Source organism: Mustela putorius, unplaced genomic scaffold (genome assembly GCF_011764305.1).
Source record: "Mustela putorius furo isolate JIRA1106 unplaced genomic scaffold, ASM1176430v1.1 tig00000095_pilon_pilon_pilon, whole genome shotgun sequence".
In the NCBI taxonomy this organism is placed as follows: domain Eukaryota; kingdom Metazoa; phylum Chordata; class Mammalia; order Carnivora; family Mustelidae; genus Mustela; species Mustela putorius.
In genome coordinates this window covers 23,915,051-23,935,745 of record NW_025421280.1, presented here as the reverse complement: position 1 = coordinate 23,935,745, position 20,695 = coordinate 23,915,051, and the positions used below count along the sequence as shown (strand labels likewise).

Sequence of the window (20,695 nt, the reverse complement as noted above, 5' to 3'; positions counted from 1 at the left end):
ATTTGGGATAAAATAAACTAAGAATTTGTCTGGATACAAAAAGTAGTGTGTTCTGGGGCACCTGGGTGGCTCAGTGGGTTAAAGCCTCTGCCTTCGGCTCAGGTCATGATCCCAGGATCGGGCTCTCTGTTCAGTAGGGAGTCTGCTTTCCCCTCTCTCTCCCTGCTTGCCTCTCTGCCTAGTTGTGATCTCTGTCTGTCAAATAAATAAATAAAATCTTTAAAAAAAAAAAAAGTAGTAAGTTCCTCAACATGGTTTATGAGGCATATATTGCTCTTTTTTGGGTAAGCTTTATTTATTTGAAAGGGGGGAGGGGAAGAGGGAAGAGGAAGAGAATCCTCAAGTAGACTGTCTGCTGAGCACAGAACATGACACGGGGCTCAAACCTACGACCCTGAGATCATGACCTGAGCCGAAACCAAGAGTCAGATGCTCAATCAACTGAACCACCTAGGTACCCTGAGGCATACATTGTTCTAATGCTCAAACACAGCCAAGCTAACAATTATTTAACAAAAAATTATAGCTCATCTTTCTTACAAATACAGATTGCATAGAAGCTCAATAATATTCACTTAAAAATTTTAACAAGCCTAACATAAGCAGTACGTTATAGAAAATAGAACAAATACCAGTAAAACAAGGCTGCAAAAGGAATTTAGCGCTCACACAACAGAGAGATGCTCAACACATGCACAGGAAAAATAGTGTCAGTACCTCAATGAGGCTGAGAAAGTACAGAATTCACTAATGATTACTGGTTAAACTGTAAAGGGGGGGGAGCAAGAGATTAAGGAGGAGCATTTCTTTTTTCTTTCCCTTTCCAAGGTTATTTCACTAACTTGATAATTAATGTATTTTAAAAGTAAGAATTACTATAAAATATGTTTCCTATTCCCTTAAAAACAGAAATTAAAACAACAAATACCAGAGTGCCCAGGTGGCTCAGTCATTAGGTATTTGCCTTCAGCTCAGGTCATGATTCCAGGATCCTAGGATCGAGCCCTGCATAGGGCTCCCTGCTAGGTGGGAAGCCTGCTTCTCCCTCTCCCACTCCCCCTGCTTCTGTTCCCTCTCTCGCTGCATCTCTCTGTCAAATAAATAAAAAATTTTAAAAATCTTAAAAAAAAATACCTTCATGCCACTCCTTTTTTGTTTGTTTGTTTAAAGATTTATTTGAGAGAGAGAGAGGGAGGAAGGCAGGGAGGGAGAGCACAGAGGGAGAGGGAGAAACAGACTCCCTGCTGAGTGGAGAGCCCAACACAGGGCTCCATCCCAGGACCCTGAGATCATGACCTGAGCTGAAGGCAACGCTTAACCAACTCAACCACCCAAGTGTCCCATGTCCTTTCACACCACTCTTAACAGATTTCAAAATGCTGACTGAAGTTATTCATGGGAAATAAAGTATTCGAGCTGTGTCAAACTAAAAAGACTTTTCCATACTAAAGAAAACCATTGGGGCGCCTGGGTGGCTCAGTGGGTTAAAGCCTCTTCCTTTGGCTCAGGTCATGATCTCAGGGTCCTGGGATCGAGCCCCACATCGGGCTCTCTGCTCAGTGGGGAGCCTGCTTCCTCCTCTCTCTCTCTGCCTGCCTCTCTGCCTACTTGTGGTCTCTCTCTGTCAAATAAATAAATAAAATCTTTTAAAAAAAAAAGAAAAGAAAAGAAAACCATTAACAAAACACACTGACTGGCTAGAAGAAGAAATTTGTAAATGATATACATCTATATATAATATAAGGAGTTAATACCTAAAATACATTAAAAAAAAAAAACCCTCCTACGACTCAACACCAAAAAAAAGTCCAATTAAAAAATGGGCAAAGGACCTTGGAAAGACATTTTTCAAGAAGACATCCAAATGGCCAACAGACACATGAACAGATGCTCAACATCACTTATCATAAGAGAAATGTAAATCCAAACCACAATGAGGTATCACTTCATACCTGTCAGATGGCTAGAATCAAAAACACAAGTAACAACATTGGGAAGGATCTTGGGGGAAAAGGAACTCTCAGGCACTATTGATTAGAAGGTAAATTGGTGTAGCCATTGTGGAAAACAATACGGACTTCCTCAAAAAATTAAAAACAGAAATACTATATGACTCGGTAACTCTACTTTGGGATATTTACTCAAAGAAAACAAAAAGAGGGGCGCCTGGGTGGCTCAGTGGGTTAAAGCCTCTGCCTTCGGCTCAGGTCATGATCCCAGGGTCCTGGGATCGAGCCCCGCATCGGTCTCTCTGCTCAGTGGGGAGCCTGCTTCCTCCTCTCTCTCTCTGCCGGCCTCTCTGCCTACTTGTAATCTCTGTCTGTCAAATAAAATAAATAAAATATTTAAAAAAAAAAGAAAAAAGAAAACAGAAAGAAACATAAAGAAAACAAGAACACTAATTTGAAAACATAATGCACCCCTATGTTTATCACAGCACTATTTACTATAGTGAATACAAGATATGAAGCAACTCAAGTTTCCCTCCATAGATGAATGGATAAAGATGTCACACACACACACACACACACACACACACACGCACACGTGCGTTAGGATATTACTCAGCTATAAAAAAGAATGAGCCGTTGCCATTGGTGACAACATAGATGGACCTAGAGGAGACCATGCTAAGTGAAGTAAGTCAGACACAGAAAGACAAATACTGTATGATTTCACTTATATGTGGAAACTAAAAATGAAAACTAAAAAACAGAAACAGATTTGTAAGTCCAGAGAACTGGCGATTGCCGGAGGGGAGGAGGACGGACAAAATAAGTCAAGGGGATCAAGAGGTACAAACTTCCTGTTATAAAGTAAATAAATAGCAGGAATGCAAAATACAGCATGAGAAATTTAGCCAGTAACAGTGTAATAACTTTGTATGGTGCCTAACGAGAATTACCATTACTTGTATGGTGGTGAGCACTGCATAATGTATGTAACTTTCGAACCATTTTGTTGTACACCTGAAACTAATAATGTAAATTAACTATACTTCTATTAAAAGATTTGCCCTATTTAAAGTTAAAATAAGCAAGATTGGCATTATTTGCAGATGCTAATATCTGAAAAAAGGAAAACATGAAAAAATATCTAAAAATTCAGGAATCTCAATTAGAGATTAGTTTAGAAAAACCAAAATAAGTTATACCTTTTAAAAAGTCAACTACAGGGGCGCCTGGGTGGCTCAGTGGGTTAAGCCTCTGCCTTTGGCTCAGGTCATGATCTCAGGGTCTTGGGATTGAGCCCCACATCTGGCTCTTTGCTCAGCAGGGAGCCTGCCTTCCCCTCCCCCTCTGCCTGCCTCTCTGCCTCCTTGTGATTTCTCTCTCTGTCAAATAAATAAATAAAATCTAAAAAAAAAAAAGTCAACTACATCCCTATGTCAAAGACACCATAGAAAAATCCACAAAATTGGGGCACTTGGGTGGCTCAGTTGGTTAGGCATCCAGCCCTTCTCAGGTCTTGATCTCAGAATCATGGGTTCAGGCCCTGTGTTGGGTGCCATGCTGGGTGTGGAGCCTACTTAAAACAAAACAAAAAACCTAAAAAACTCTATAAAACCAGATCATTTCTTCTCCAATAATAAAAAGCACTTAATAAGAGAGTATTAATTTCTTCACTAATTTTTTTTAAAGATTTTATTTATTTATTTGACAGAGAGAAATCACAAGTAGATGGAGAGGCAGGCAGAGAGAGAGAGAGAGGGAAGCAGACTCCCTGCTGAGCAGAGAGCCCGATGTGGGACTCGATCCCAGGACCCTGAGATCATGACCCGAGCCGAAGGCAGCGGCTTAACCCACTGAGCCACCCAGGCACCCCATCTTCACTAATTTTTTAAATAAAATGATACAACTACAATTTTTAAAATGAGAACAAAATATCCTTGAAGGATACTTTACGGAGTTTAGTACCAAGTTGGTGAAATTCATCTGGATAAATAAGTGGGACTGGTACCCTTTTAATAAAGGCTCCTGAGAGCAGACATATACTAACCTTTCAATACCTAGTAAAAACAAATTTCAGAAAAGCTCAATTTTAAGAACTTTACATATAAATAAACCCAAACTACATAACAAGAAAGGATTACTACTTTTCAGTAAATCCTGTTGGGCTATTTAGTTAGCATGGAGACAAATTATAATACTGTAGCAAATTCTTTTTTTTTTTTTTAAGGATTTTGTTTATTTATTTGATGGACAGAGATCACAAGTTAGCAGAGATGCAGGCAGAGAGAGAGGGGGAAGCAGGCTCCCTGTTGAGCAGAGAGCCTGATGCCAGGCTCCATCTCAGAACCCTGGGATCATGACCAGAGCTGAATGCAGAGGCTTTAACCCACTGAGCCACCCAGGCGCCCCAATACTGTAGCAAATTCCAAATCAGTTAACTTGAAGGATATTTTAAAAATTATTTTAAGCTAGAAACAACAAAAACAACAACAAAGCACAGCACCTTCATCCCACTCGGGAAGGAAAATACCTCTCCCAAATCCTGAAGAACTAAGGTACCATCAGAGACAAAACGGGAGTAATTCCAAGGTCTTGTTCAAAAAGTATTGCCTCCAGGGGTGCCTAGGTGGCTCAGTGGGTTGAGCCGCTGCCTTCGGCTCAGGGCATGATCTCAGGGTCCTGGGATCGAGTCCCGCATCGGGCTCTCTGCTCAGCAGGGAGCCTGCTTCCCTCTCTCTCTCTCTGGCTGCCTCTCCGTCTACTTGTGATTTCTCCCTGTCAAATTAATAAATAAAATCTTAAAAAAAAAAAAAGTATTGCCTCCATAACTTCTTCCCCAATTCTCTGCTCCCTCAACAAAAGCAAAAAAGTGACGGGGAAATAATTGCTCTTTCCTGTGACGATCAGCCTGTCACCGTCCATTACTTGAGTTGTTTTGATGGCCCTCAACATCAATCTCCTCTGGGTCACATTACTTAGACGCCTGTTTCCTAGCTCCCATCAGAGCACAGCAGGTGCCTTTAGGATTGTCTTTATCTTAATGGTCTCTTAAATAAAACCGGTAGTCCACAAATATTTCTTGAACTAATGCATATTGGAATAGAAAACAAATCTTTCTGAAGATAAAATGTTTTTAAAAGTAGAAAAATACAGGGCGCCTGGGTGGCTCAGTGGTTAAGCCGCTGCCTTCGGCTCAGGTCATGATCTCAGGGTCCTGGGATCGAGTCCCACATCAGGCTCTCTGCTCAGCAGGGAGCCTGCTTCCCTCTCTCTCTCTCTGCCTGCCTCTCTGTCTACTGTGATCTCTCTCTGTCAAATAAATAAATAAAATCATTAAAAATAAAATAAAAAATAAAAGTAGAAAAATACATACATGAACAAATGATAAAATCCTTTCCAAAATATTACAAAGAATGGATAAAACAAGGTTGACCTCAGATTCTAACTGATAAGTGATTAAAGGTGAGGAATACATTCTCCACACATGGGAAAATAGAGAGAGAAAATCAGCCTAGTTAAAGAAGTGTCCGTTTTCACACAACTCTACACAACTGTTGAACTCGTAAAAGATAAGTTAAATCCAATGCTGGTGGAGGAAAACTTACAGATCACTGTTAACCGGCTCCATCATTCTGAAGGACAATATGATACCACGGGAGGGCCGGTCCACGTTTTGTTCTGCCTTTTTAATTTGGTCGGCTCCACGCCCACTATGAGGCTTGAACTCAGGACTGGAAGCCAAGAGTCACATGTTCTACCAACTGAGCCATGCAGGTGCCCCAATCCATGCTTTAATTCAAAAACTCCACTTCAGGGAGAAGACTAAAATTTCATCATCCCTCACTTTCATAGGTCCCTTCCCCCTGCTTTTTTAAAGTTTATTTTCTTTTTAGTCATCTCTATACCCAGTGTGGGGCTTGAACTCACAACCTGGAGATCAAGAGTCACATGCTCTTTCAACAGAGCCAGTCAGGTGCCCCTTCCCTGTTTTATTTATAGCACTTAGCACAGTCTAACTCTACATAGATTACTTCTCAATTTCTTGCAGGCAGAGACCTGCTCTGTCATGGTCATACCCTCAGTGCCTACAGCAGCCTGCCACATAGAAGGTGCTTAATATTTGTTGAATGACTGTATGAATGTTCTCAGGAAACAAGTATTTATCCCACCTTCAAAAAGGTATAGTATATAAAATTCCTAGGGCACCTGGCTGGCTCAGTTGGAGCATGCGACTCTCAATTTCAGGGTTTTCAGTTCGAGCCCCATGTTGGGGACAGAGATTGCTTAAAAACAAAATCTTTATAATTTTTTTTCTTTATAATTTTTTAAAAAAGATTTTATTTATTTGACAGAGAGATCACAATAGGTGAGAGAGAGAGAGAAAGAGAGAGGGAGAGGGAGGAGGAAGCAGGATCCCCGCCAAGCAGAGAGCCCAATGTGGGACTCGATCCCAGGACCCCAAGATCACGACCTGAGCCAAAGGCAGAGGCTTAACCCACTGAGCCATCCAGGCGCCCAATATAATTTTTTTTAAAGATTTTATTTATTTGAAGAGGGCAGAGATAAAGTATGAACAGTGGGGAAGGGCAGAAGGAAAGGGAGAAGCAGACTTGCCACTGAGCAGGGAGCCTGATATGGGGTTTGATCCCAGGACCCTAGCATCATGACCCGAGTTGAAGGCAGATGCTTAACCAATTGAGCACCCAGATACCCCCAAAATAACATCTTTAATGAGATTAAAAATAGTAAAATAGTATTTGTAACACAATTTGTAATTACAAATCCCAGAACCTATCCTCAGAGAATAGCAGAGCAAATTAGGATAATGACACCATAAAATGCTCAATAACCATTAAATGTTAAAATATAGTGAACTCAGGGACACCTGGGTGGCTCCATCAGTTAAGCATCTACCTTTGGCTCAGGTCATGATCCCGGGGTCCTAGGCCCGAGTCGGGCTCCCTGCTAAGTGGGGAGCCTGCTTCTCCCTCTCCCTCAGCTTGTGCTCCCCCCCTCAAATGAATAAAATCTTATATAAAAAATTTAATTAATTTACAAATTAATTAAGTGAAGTTAATTAAGTGAAGTAAGTAAATTTGTGAATTTAAATTGTAAATTAAGTGAAAAAACAGAATAACAACATTCATATAAAAAAAGATTCAGGGTGCCATGCCCATTCAGAACTGTAGCTCAGATGAAGCTGGTATTAATACTGAAAAGTATTCATAAAAGAATCATTAGATTCTTCAATAACTATAATTTTCAAATATTCTATCAGGTCTGTGATATTTTGGGAAGAAAAGTAGCTACTATTACTGGTTATTAGTAGGATAACCAACACAACGGTATGACTTGAGGGGAGGAGCAATGAATTGTTCCCTTTTACAAAAACTAAAAAATGTGAGAAGTGGAATTTTATTTTATTAAAGATTTTATTTATTTATTTGAGAGAGAGGAGGTGAGAGAGAGCATGAGCGAGGAGAAGGTCAGAGGGAGAAGCAGATTCCCTGTGAAGCTGGGAGCCCGATGCGGGACTCGATCCCAGGACTCCAGGATCATGACCTGAGCCGAAAGCAGTCGTCCAACCAACTGAGCCACCCAGGCGTCCCGAGAAGTGGAATTTTGAAAACAGATATAAATTTCCTCAGTCCCTGCAGAGCAGTGTTCTTGTTTCATTTTATTCATTTTTAAAATCAAATTCATTGCGGTATAATCAGCATACAATAAAAATGTACACACTTTAAGGGACTGCCCCTGGGGTCTACCCTGCGCCCATCTTGACTGACGGGCATCTATGGGACACTGGGGCTAGAGCTCACCTCTTTGGTCTTCGCAGGTGAGGGAGGCAGCAACTTGCCAAGGCCCCTTCCCTCCTGGCAGCAAGAACACTCCTTACCCCTCCCACCAAGCCAGGAAGCATCACGTGCCAGGGACCCCAGAACCAGGAGGGAGTGAAGCCGTGAACCGAGTGGCGCCTCTGGTTTCTGGGAGGCTCGGTCAACAAGTGCAGACTTCAGTCAGGCTTTGGTGCCTACAGCTGCTCTCCAGCCTTGAGTGCACTGCCAAGCCTCTTTAAACTGGTTTTCTTACTGGACTGAAGGGCAAATACCTCTGCAGGATGCAAGTAAAAATGAAATGTGACAGCCCATCACGAGGAAGCCAAGATATGGGGCTCTCCTCATGCCAGCCACGATTACTCACGGCGTCCCTCGGGTGCCTGCCACCCGGGACCATCTCCTAGCTGGCACATTCATACCCCCGCTGGGTGGTCGAGGCGAAAGCACATTTAAGCGTATTTAAGGGAAGGCTCCCAGCACCATTTTCACCTGGGTTCGACATGTGGCATCTCTCTCTGCAGAGGCTGGGTTACCACTCCCTCTGCGTTTTCTGCCCAGGGCCCTGGGGAACGAGGGCGTCCATCACGGCCCCATTCCGCTGTCCCGCACCGCAGCAGGGCTGCCGGTCCAGGCTGAAATGCCACTTCAAAGGTGTACAGGTCCATTCTGACCCATCGCTCTATCTTTCACATCTGAAAATGGTCCAAGGTCACTCCATGTGCTCCTCAATCAGGTCACAGAACAGCAGGAGACATTCCTTTGGCAAAAAAGGACACACTTTTGTCCTGTATCTTGTACTGGTAAGTGAGGCTCCGGTCCCGCTGGGCCGCAGGCTGTGATGGTGTCCGCCAGAGGATCCTCAGCTACAGGGACAAGGAGAAGAATGAAAGAGAAGCAGAGCTCCCACGTCCCTGCCTCCTCCACCCCCCGCGACCGAGGCCTGCAGGGGGTCCCAGTCACATGCCACGCAGCCATGCGACCCACTTCGGAAACAAAGCTTATTACCAGCTAACTAAAACTAACCCTTCGGTCTAGGAGTGATATTTGCTCGTTACAGAAAATGTGTAAGAGAAGGAAAGAGAAAAACAGCCCTCCAGGGAAAAACCGCTTAAGTGTTTTTATTTTCTCTTTTGGTCTTTTTTTCTATGTGTGGTTTTGTTGGCTATCCTGATTCTGAAAATCAGCTCATGAGAGTCAGCACATTCAATCAGGCTCAGGAAGGCTAGACGTTTATTCTGATGATGTCTCAATGCTAGGCATGCGAGAACGCTCTGGGGGCCTGGCCTCGGAGAACCTCCTCTGAACCCTTTGCTCACACGGTGCACATAGGTGCCACCAACACAGCATCCCTGGGCTTGCCCTTTTCTTTTCTTTTCTAACTCTGGGCCAAAACTCTCACCCATGCTTAATGCGTCGAGAGTGGTCAATGTCAAGGTAACCTGGAAGCCATGGCAGGGGCTTTGGGGGATATTCCGAGACAGAAGTTCTAGAAGGCAGAGAACCCCTTGGGTGGGGGTAGAACCCCTTGGGTGGGGTCCTTCCCAAGACAGGACTCTAAGCTTCTGCCCAAGTTCTCAAACATTCTGGTCAGAGGCAGCAGTGGGGTGGCAGCACCCCCAGCCACGGGGAATGGTCCTCCCAGGTCTGTAGCTTAAAAGGAGCAGCACTGCCGAGTATACCAAGCCTGCTGTGGCCCTGCAGAGGCCTTCCGCTGCTGGACAGCAGAATTCTGCTCCAGATGGCAGTGTCCTTTTTAGAAGTCCCACTTCGGGCACAAATGGGACCACCGTGGAAAATGTGCACCGCTGTGTGAGGCTAGCCCCATCTGGAACAGACTCTGTCTTGCATTCACACGACTCCTGAGGTTTCCCTTGTACCCGAAGGAACGCCCCAACCCAACAACCCCTAGGGCCCGACACCATCCCACGCAAGGCCTCGGCTCAGGCACAGAAGCAGTAACTTGTGCCCCATGAGCCCCTGCGCACCTGCCCGTGCACATCCCTGCAGAAGCCCGTAGCCAGGCCCTCGGCCCGCAGGATCAGGTGGCTCTGGTGACTAAGGCCATTCAAGAGGATGTCATTCTCCTCGTCCTCGGCGTCTCCACTGTCATGTACCAGGGCCACGATGTTTCCCTGCAACAGAGAGTCAAGTTGAGAAGCTGCTCCTCCAGGCAGGGCCATCGGGGGGCCCCGGGCTTTCAGGGCCTCCAATCCCCTGCACATCTTCACCCTGATCAGCCTCCACGCTACTGCTGTGGCTAGGAAGGATGCCTGCTTACGCTCCAAGACCCTAATTCCAGCCTCGCCAGCACATCCAACCAGCTCAATCCCACCAGCTCAATCCCTCTTAAACTAAGCTCAGCTTGGCCTGTGGTCCTCCACGTTAGCAGAAAGTGCCGCCTTTCTGCCAGGCTCCCGTTCTTCCGGTCCGCGGCTCCTGAGTGCTCAGCACGGGCCAGACCGCAGCGGAGATCAGAGGGCAGTGGTGTGGGCCTGGAGATGACACAGGACACAGGCCAGGAGAAAAGGCAGCATGGGGGACTGAGGGAGCCCAGGAAGAGGCATCCTATCTGGCCCAGCGGAGAGGGTCAGGAGATGGCCGCATGTGAGCAGAGGCAGAAGGGCAGGCAGGAGCTGGCCAACCAGAACCACAGGGGGAGGTCGACCTGCTGAAGGGGCTACGCTGTAAGTCCTTTCAGAGGCACACTCTCCAGTCATTAAAAAGAAGAAAGCAGGGGTGCCTAGGTGGCTCAGAGGGTTAAAGCCTCTGCCTTCGGCTCAGGTCATGATCCCAGGGTCTTGTGATCGAGCCCCGCATTGGGCTCTCTGCTCAGCAGGGAGCCTGCTTCCTCCTCTCTCAGCCTGCCTCTCTTAAAAAAAAAAAAAAAAAAAAACAAGAAAGCAGACTCAAGTGTTCCGTTCTTAGGCAACAGACACCAAAATACAGGTGTGTTATGAAATGGCATGGCAGGTGACCAGTGACGGGAAGAAAAACACAGGACAACAGGAAACACACACACTACATAAAACATGTTCACAATTGCACAGACTCTCGGGAAAGATATCCACGTGAGGGAAGAGACCGCTACTTTGTACTACTCTTTGTGCTACTTACTTTTTTCTTTCTTAAACTATTCTCAAGTTTTACTTTTTGAATTGAAAGAGGTATTTTTCCAAACCGAGGGTAGCAGCAGGCCACAGAGCAAGCTAAGCTGCAGGCACTATGCCTGCCGCCGTGTGGCTGAGGGCTCCCTCCACGCCCCTTCCGGTCCCTCCTCCTCCCGTTCTCTCTGTTGCCGGGCTCCCGGCGCCTGTGACTGCAGCCCTGTGGTCCCTGGAGTTCCCCTGAGCCTGGCTGCCAGGCAGGCCCCTGCACAGGAGGGTTCAACATGCCCTGCTGGGAACATACAGCCCCGGCTGACTCCACTAGCTCACCTCACCCTCTGCCCAGCACCGCGGCCTGACCGCACGGCGCTGAGAGCCACAGGCGCCTGCCAGGGGCACCATCACATGCTGAAGAACGGCCGCCGGGAGCCAGATGCTGTGTGGGTGTGTTGCAAACTTCGTGTCACTAAACTCCTGCCATTGGGTTCCCGTGAGGCAGGCACCAAAGCCATTCCTATATCTTATAGATGGGTCTACTCCCATTGCTCTGTGTTGGCAAAATCCCCATTTTTGCCTCATCATTTGACAGTTAACAGTTATGTCCTATACTTGCATCACATCTCACAATTTTTTTACAGCAGTTTATACCTTAACTGATCTTCAAAGTCCATGCAGAGTGACAATGACTTCTCCCAGGACATGAAGCAACGTGTGCCGGAGCTAGGACTGCTGTAGTACCACACACGACCGGCTACCGTCAAGACAGTACCGGTCAACCTTTTCATTTGGAGGCCCTTATTTTTTAACAGTGGCAAGTAGGGGAGTGGAGGATGGCAGACCAAAAGATTTCTGGGCCTACCAGCATAAAGCCAAACCCCAAGGTGAATCCACAAGAAAGAGCACCGCAAGCCAGGGAGGTGTGGACCCGCCTGGGCCCATGGAGGTCAGAGGCGGGAGCACGGAGAGCAGGCCGATCAATACCTTTTGTTCCCAGCACACAGCAACTCTGCAGTAGTGCATGAAGTCCAACACAGCCACTGCCCCCAGGCCCAGGCTCAGCAGCACACTGAGGTCATCCACCAGCAGGACCGGGTACCTCCAGGCGGCCTGTCCGTCCTCCATGGGCTTCAGAGCCTCTCGGACAAACTCATACAGGGGCTGTAGGTTCCCCACATTGGCCTCCCTGGAACATCAAGCACGACTCATTAGTGAGTTCTCTCTCTACGAATGTTTATCTGGGACCAAGAAGCCTCACAGGAACAGGCAGAGGGGAGGCAAAGAACTGGATCACAGGCCTCGGCCAAAGGGGTTCCTGATCTGGTTGGAAAGAAAAGGTATGCGTGCACACACAAGCGGGCTGTACTTCACTCTTTGAGGCCTAGGAGGTACAAAGCACTGGGGGACACAAAATAAACAGCCTCCTTAACGAGACACCATGCCACCCCTCCACCTAAGAGCTAAAGCATCGGAAGATTAACCTGGATTAGGCAGGCAGGAGAAGCCTTCCCGGGAGGCCATCATGGGGACAAAAAGCTAAATAGCAATTCAGGTGACCTAGCGGTGAGGGACCAAGGTCTAAGGGCTGTTTGTGTACTAAACAGATTCCGCCTGTTTCTGAACAAGCCTCCCCACTGTCTACCCGGGGCGGACACCTCCCAGCAACAGAGGCCCAAAAAGGACCAGAGCACAGGACCTAGGCACCAGCCCACACCCCAGGTCTGAGCTCCACTAACAGCAAGGACAGCAACTTCCCACAGCCTGGGGGGTGAAGTGTAACCAGGCCCATCATTCCGAAGAAGACACCCAGGTTCGGAGATGGTAAAGGCTATGTGCAAGATCACACGCACAGGGTCGGGGCACGGGGCCTTCTGACTCTACACCGCCTTCCAGCCACTGCACAAGGCCCGGTCTTGTGGGAGGCGGGGAGAGCTCAAGCAGGGACTCCCTTGTGGAGCAAAGGAGAGCAGCCACGTGGGGGGTCTGCACAGAGCTGTGTTTATGTCTGACACTCACAAAGGACAAGAAACAGGAAAACCAGTCTCAGAATAGCAAACCCAGGGTCAACAGATCTTTTCTTAAAGGGCAACAGTAAAATTTGAGGCTTGTGGGTCCTATGGTGTCTGCCTCAGCAACCCAACCCTGCCGCTGGAGTGCAAAACAGCCAGGACAATATGCAAACAAGGGAATGCAGCTATTCTAATAAAACTTTATCTATAGGGGTACCTGGGTGGCTCAGCGGGTTAAGCCTCTGCCTTCGGCTTAGGTCATGATCGCAGGGTCTTGGGATCGAGCCCCGCATCGGGCTCTCTACTCAGTGGGGAGCCTGCTTCCCCACCGCCTGCCAGCCTCTCTGCCTACTTGTGATCTCCCTCTCAAATAAATAAAAATATAAAATTTTTAAAAAACCCTTTATCTACAAAAACAGGTAGCTGACCCACAGGCCGTACTTTGCTGAGCCCTGTACATCAAGCCAAAAACAGAACAAAGGTATGTGCTAAGGCTCTGAGCCAGGGTTGGAAAAAACATACTGTTCTGCCATACTCCCAGCAAATAACGCTTTCTATAACTTTTGGGTCAGCCATACGCCCTCTGGCCCATGAGGTCCATGAGCCAAGGGCTCTCTGATGAAGCCACAACACCAGGGAAGCGTCTGCCTTCTGGAGGCAGCTCCGTCCCCTCACATGCCACATGCCAGGGACAAGGAATCACAGAGCAAGCCTGATCTGGGTACCCCCCCCACCCACTGGGTACTTCTGGGCAGGGGTGGGGGCTGACTGACCTGAGGAACTGCAGGGGGTGTGGCTCTGCCTGAGCCCGGAAGAAGACATCCACTGAAGACTTAAGTCCCTCGAGGAACACAAGCTGCCCACATTCCCGGGCCGCAGTCAGGCTGACACCCTGAACAACACGGGAGAGTGAATCACGGAGCCTTGCAGGCGAACCCATGCAGGCGAACCCACCCCAGCAGCCAGACTCCAGCTCACAAGAGGGCACAGGACACATTCTAAGCCCCGTAAACGTGCAGCTGTCCACCTTTGGTTGGGGCCCGTGCCTTCTTTCCACTGGGTGTCCCCAACCCACCAGCCCCACTGTGCCTTTATATTTAATGGTCACTTCGCAAAAAACTGATGTTTTGCTTACACGTCTGTTTTCATCATGGCTCAATACTTGGCTTTAATTTGCAACAGTATCATGAAGTCTATCATAAACTCTTCAAATGCACGTATTTACCAAGTTAAGCACATTTAGAAACGATAATAATGACAGTAAAATGGTGGGAGTGGGCACCTGGGTGGCTTAGTGGGTTAAAGCCACTGCCTTCGGCTCGGGTCATGATCTCAGGGTCCTGGGATTGAGCCCCACATCGGGCTCTCTGCTCAGCAGGGAGCCTGCTTCCCCCTCTCTCTCTCTGCCTGCCTCTCTGCCTACTTGTGATCTCTGTCTGTCAAATAAATAAATAAAATCTTAAAAAAAAAAAAATGGTGGGAGAATGACCAAGGTCTGAAAAGTGCTGGCTGCAGAAGAAAGGGCCAGATGCTGGCTCTGGACCTCACAAACCCTGTCAGGTGCGCCTCAGCGGCACAGGACCTCAGCGGGGCTCTGAGGTTCTCAGTAACACAGCTCCCAGACCGACTGCCAGGCTGCTGGCAACAGAGGACGATCTCATCAGCAACAGGCTCTCCTTCTCCTCCCTCTTCCTCAGAGGTGGCACTCCCACGAGAGCTAGGGCGACACGAACTCCTGACGCACTAGTTCGGAGGTGGACAACGGAGGTGGCAACATAGGCTTTGCGGGCCACGATCTGTGCTATTACTCCTCAGCTCTGTAGAGTGAGGGAAGCCACACACGATACATAAACAGATGGGTCAACCCCTGCTCTAGATCAGCCCTTTTCTTTTTTTTAAGTTTGTTTATTTTTAAAAATAATCTCTATACCTGATATGGGGCTCTTGATCCCTCAAGGATCAAGAGGTCCTGGACTGAGCCAGCCAGGGGCCCCTAGACCAGAACTTCTCAATAGGGCTCTTCATGACCTAGCCGACTGAGAAGATCTTAAGTCACCCAATTATAAGGCAGATCCTGGAGCGCCACTCCAGACTTCCAGAACCAGAAGATCTGCGGGCAGCGCCCAACGATCTGCATTTCGACAAACTCCCAAAGATGGATATAATCTAGATAGGCAGCCCACTGCTCTATCTGTGCAGAAACAGGTCACATGGAACTCTCTAGACTCCTCATGCCCCTAGGCCAAGTCTCAAATGTTCATTCACACCCTGGTGCCCTCCACTAAGCAGTGCCATCAGCCCCACAGTGACCCCTGGCAGACAGAAAGACTCCTGCTTGTCACCTCTGCTCTCGCTCATTACCGTTCCACTAATGGCAGTTCAGTAACACACCCAGAGCACGGAGGCTCACACTCCAGCCCTCCATGTGCCCAGTGCTGTGTGTGCCAGTCCTGCTGTGTCGACGACAACTCAAAGGTACCAATCTGGACACGAGCGAACGTTGATTTCTCATCCAGAAACACAGATGCTAGGGTCACAGAGACATGCTTCACAGACGTGGAATGTAGCATGTTCTTTTCTTTTTTTTTTTTAAAGATTTTATTTATTTATTTGACAGACAGAGATCACAAGTAGGCAGAGAGGCAGGCAGAGAGAGAGGAGAAAGCAGGCTCCCTGCTGAGCAAAGAGCCCGATGTGGGGCTTGATCCCAGGACCCTGGGATCATGACCTGAGCCGAAGGCAGAGGCTTTAACCCACTGAGCCACCCAGGTGCCCCTGTAACATGTTCTTAACATGACTGCTCTCTCTGAGCTCATGCTCTGACCTCTAACACAGGAACAACTTCTTTCTCTGCAGAGGATGGGAAAGAATCTACCCTCCTCTTATGCTCTCATTAGTTTCTCCCCAACACAGTGACATCAGGCGGTGACATGGCCCAGTAGGAAAACTGACATTTCAATACATTGCTGCTAATGAGTGGCCTGCTTCTTTCCCTCTCTGAGGCGGGCCTATTAAAAACAAAACAAGACCAAAAACAAAAACAAAAATGGAAAACAGTAAGCCCCCATGGTCACAGGTCAGGGGTGATGGCCTAGGTTAGGCCAGAAAGTTCACCACCCTCCTGGCCATCTTATTCTTTCCTGCCGGCATCGATTAAGATGAGGGACAGGCCAAGATAAGATAAGGAGCTGGTGACAAAAGCACCTCTTCCCACATCCGGGGAGATGTAAGCTCTAAACTGAGAGAAAGACAGGAGGCACTCAGTTTGGGGGTAGAACAAGCTGTGATCTTCAACTCAGCAAAACTAAGATTAAAGCCCACACTAGAAGGAGAAAATTGTAACTGGTCCAGAGTCAGTAGAGTTGCACTGGATTAACAACAGATGTGGTTCTATAAACTAAATTAATAAAACAGGAAGAGATGTTGTCTTAACCCTTCAGATAAGGGGTTCAGCACCCTGTGATTTCCTTAGTCACTCTCTTGCTAAGTTCTCTAGAACCCAGAGAGGGGAGACCAGCCTTGGCCCCACTCACACCGGCATGACCCACATACTCAGGGACTGCACCTCGGAGGTCTACAATATTTACCAACTTCCTTCCCACGATATTGTAGTGACTGAAGGACTGGACGAGTGCCACAAAGCAGACTTTACAATTAGCTAGAAAACAAAGCAAACAGATTTTTAGTGAAGTCTTCACTTACAATCACTCTCATCTAGTTCATACTTCTGGAAACAAAAGCACTGGGGCAGGTCTAGACAGACTCAAGGGGCCTTGCAATATGACATACCCAATTTCATTCTAAGACGCACATTTTCTCATATATGTCTTATTTCATCGAACCTGAGATGTAATTCTGTTACGTGTACTACTAGGTATACCTTACTTTGTTCTATTTTAAACCAATTGTGGTTTGTTTGTTTGTTTTTTAATATTTTTATTTATTTGATAGAGAGAATGATCATAAGTAGGCAGAGAGGCAGGCAGAGAGAGAGGGGGAAGCAGGCTCCCCACTGAGCAGAGAGCACGATGTGGGGCTCGTTCCTAGGACCCTGAGATCATGACCTGAGCCAAAGGCAGAGGCTTAACCCACTGAGCCATCCAGATGCCTCATCCAACTGTGCTTTTTAAAAAACACTATTTGAAGATGCGTGGGTGGCTTAGTCAGTTAGGGGTCTGCTTTTGGCTCAGGTTTTGATCCCAGGGTCCTGGGGTAGAATCCTACATCAGGTTCCTTGCTCAGCAGGGAGCCCGCTTCTCCCTCTGCCTGCCACTCCCCCTGCTTGTGCTTGTGCTCTCCAATCTCTCCCTGAAAAATAAATAAAATCTTTTAAAAACAAACAAACAAATAAATAATTTCTGTTTATTGTTGGCATACAGAAATACAACTAATTTTTTTTAAAAAACTGGTCTTATATCCAAGAAGTTATTAGGCCCTAGCTACCTTATGGAACACAATTAGTTCTAATAATTTAACCGTAGATTCTCTTGCTCTTTCAGTGTGGACAATAACATCATCTGGAAAAGAAAACAATTTTCAAAGCTGTGAATTATTACAACTAAGAGTGCCAAATGTCTACCCTCTATCTTGGCCTGGCTCAGCAGGGGCTCAAGAAGCAATCAGTTGATAAATGAGTCTCTTTTTCATCATCCGTTTTCTTCTTCTAATCTGTTTCTATAAATTGCACTGGCCCTACAGTTTCCCTCCCTACGTTCTTTAGGAAGCATCTCCTGCCCGGGCAACTTGTCAATGGATCCAGGTCCTAAGGACCTCAAGTACACAAGGATCAAGGAGCAATCAAATCAGGAGGCCACAAGAGTCTCCGTGAGACTGCACACACGCTTGGTGGAGAAGAGAAGATATGACATGGATACAGAGAGTACGTACCACCCTTTGGGAGGATGGGCAGGGAGCAAGGCGGTCAAGTAACCTATGACCTAATAAACAGCCATCTGGCTACCCAAACACCAAAGCCCTTGTTGGTTAACGCTATTCCCATTGTGTTTTGCCTTAGGTTTCTTTTTCTACAACATCAATGAATCCTGTACCTTTGAGGTAGAAGGAGAGAAAGTGGTGTACAAGGAAGCTGCCGTCTGTCTTGGCATCACAGAGTAGAGTCAGTTTCCCCTAAAAGTTAAGAAGAACACAAAAAGGTGAATTAGACTCCCTGGAAAGAGGTCAGTATCTTATACACACAGAGACACACACATGGATTACCAAAAAAAAAAAAAAAAAAAGGAAATAAGTCAAAACAAGGGAAAGAAACAATACTTGAAGTGATTGCTTAAAGTGATTGATTAAATCACTTGTTATAGGTAAACATATCTCGGCTTCTACTTCTCCAAGGCAAGCAGAATGAAGTGCCTCATCTTCCTCATTCACCGTGGTACCTCAGGGACCAGTCCTGGGGAGAACAAGACCCTGAACAAAAGAAGCTTTTACTGTCAGAATCGAATAAAAATCACAGCCTGCCAAGATGGGAATGGGCGTTCATAAAACTAATCTGATCCAACTTAATTCCTATTTCTAATTCTGATACCAATTCTGTCCAATAGGGTGGGGGCAGAGGGGAGAAGTAATAGTTGGCAGACCTCCAGTAACAAGGTTCTCATCCCAGTGGCCCTAGATGAGAGCTCTGGTCATGGAAAGTCCTGGAAAGACTATATCTAAAGATGGACTCCACAGGGGCTGGCTGCCTTGCTCCAGCCGCCTCTAGTTCCCCGTCAAAGGGAAGGTTGGGATCAAATGGTATCTGATAGGACACTTTCATGTTGTGAGTTTTCTTTCACTTATAAAATTTGAAAAATTGCACGATCAGACCTTGAGGGTTACCTCTAGTGCTGTCATTTCCTGGTGCCCACTCTGACCCCCCATTCCTCCACTCCGGCCCTGGGCAGAGCACTCAGGAGGTGCCCGAGGTAACTAGGAAGGTCGCCAGTGCCATCTGCAGGTTTGGGCAACTGACACCACAGGTTCCTAAAAAGGTCCGACTGGTACACATGGTGTTTTGGCTGCCTGGTGGAGCTTTCCATTTTCTTGGGAGCACAGAGTTTGTAAAATAAATCAGGTTGGTTTCCTGGAAGATGTAAGCCCCGGGCTAAAATGTGAAAAATTTCGGGATGCCCCGGAGTGCGGAGAAAACAAAGTGGCGGAGCTGTCGTGCCCCAGGCCGACTTGACAGAAGCCGACGCTGGCTGAGAGCAACTTGGAAGAGCAGCATTCAAGACCATGAGGAGGAAGAGGAGCAGCGTTCACTGCGACCTGCACAATGCCGCAGGGCCAGAGAGAGAAACTCAGGGCGAATGAGAAGCTAGTCTCCTGGGAAACGGGGAGAATCAAACTCCCGACTCTCAAGACAACCTCCTCCTCTGGGCGCCGGGAGCCAGTGAGCACGCCCAGGGCTCCCGGGTACAGGTCTGGGAACGTAAACCAATGCAGAGGCGGCCAAGCTCCCAAGGCACTTTGAGAGACGCCCACCCTCCGTAAGCGCCCGCGCCGAGCCCGGGTCCCCCGTCGGCCCTCCCCGGACTACAACTCCCAGGCGCCTCGGTGCCCCGCGGACGTCGCGTCTTTCCCAAGAGTCCACGTGCGCTTCATCCGGGCATGCGGTCTTCCGCCACGCTCCGGGGCCCGCCCCCTTCCCGCCGCGCGGCCTCTTACCTGCTCCGCCCTGTCAGGGGCGGTGTTGAGAAGGTTATTGAGTTCTGGGAACATCCCGAGCTCCGGGTTCGACTGTCCCAGACCGGGAGTCAGGGCTGCGGCGGGGACGACAGAGACCAGGGAGCTGCACACCACTCGAGCCCGCGCGGAGGAAGCGCGCACGCGCAACACCGCTTCCTGGCTCCGCCGCAGCCAATCAGGCGGGCGCCTGGACCTGGGCGCTGCGGGCGCACGCGCGAGGGTGCCCTTCCGGCTGGGGTAGGGGCCGGGGCGCAGATCCTGCGGTGACTTCTCGGGGCTGGGCCTACTGGGCGGTGGTCTTCGAGTGCCCGCGAGACGGGTCTTTTCCGCCTTCCCTTGGCCTCGCTCTCTCCCCAGCCCCGGGCCTCGGGATAGTGCAGTCAGCCCCTCCACCCGTACCTTTCGAGTTCCTGCTGTGTGTCCTCCCAAGTCTCTAAGTTCGGGCTACTTAGGGAGCGAGATGGGTGAGGATGCCCGCGCTTTCTCGCAAAACAGAAAACAAACGTAGTAATCACGGGATTGTGTATGGAAGGATTCTTGGGGGATGGGGAGCACAAGCTGGGTAAGGGGGTAACGGGGGGGGGAAGGATAGGTTAGGAATTAAAGAGGTTATCAAGGTAGGCTCGCTGTGAAAATGTGATCGGAGCACACCTTGTATGCTCCCACTCAGGGCTTTTGCACCAACTGTGCCTGGCTCCTGGAATGCTGTTCTCCCAGACACTCGGAAGATTTAAAAAATCCCCCACTTGTTCCAGGTCTTTGCTCAGATATCACTAATCTTCGAGGCCTTCTCTGACGATTCTGTTTAAATTGCAAACTGTCCTTTCCCCAACACTTAACCCCTGCGTTCTTTTTTCCATAGCATTTATATCTTACTATATATAGTTCTCGTGTACCACAGTGTGAGCCTCAGAGCACCAAATCACGTTTATTGACTCATTGCCAAGGAGAGAAGTAGCATACTAGTAGAGTCCTGGGACTTCACGGAGCAAAGGAAAGGCAGTTTCAGGATTTGAGAAAGGATGGAGTTCAAGTGAAATTTAAATGAAATGGTGTTTGTCGATAGGCTGGAAACAGAGCATAGTTGTGTGTAGGGGGTCAACATCTGGCCAGGA

At 47.8% G+C, this 20,695-nt stretch overlaps 1 protein-coding gene across 1 annotated transcript; it reads right to left on the bottom strand.

Moving 5' to 3' along the window:
- Positions 1-7,612: 7,612 nt before the first annotated feature.
- On the bottom strand, positions 7,613-19,744 carry ELP6 (elongator acetyltransferase complex subunit 6). The gene is made up of 7 exons (XM_004760766.3): positions 19,560-19,744; positions 17,948-18,026; positions 16,487-16,557; positions 13,673-13,791; positions 11,875-12,076; positions 9,775-9,921; positions 7,613-8,652 (listed from the first exon to the last, which is right to left on the bottom strand). The coding sequence occupies exons 1-7, from the start codon at positions 19,611-19,613 to the stop codon at positions 8,524-8,526; spliced, it is 801 nt and encodes a 266-aa protein (XP_004760823.1). The 5' UTR covers positions 19,614-19,744; the 3' UTR covers positions 7,613-8,523.
- Between the last annotated feature and the right edge of the window lie 951 nt (positions 19,745-20,695).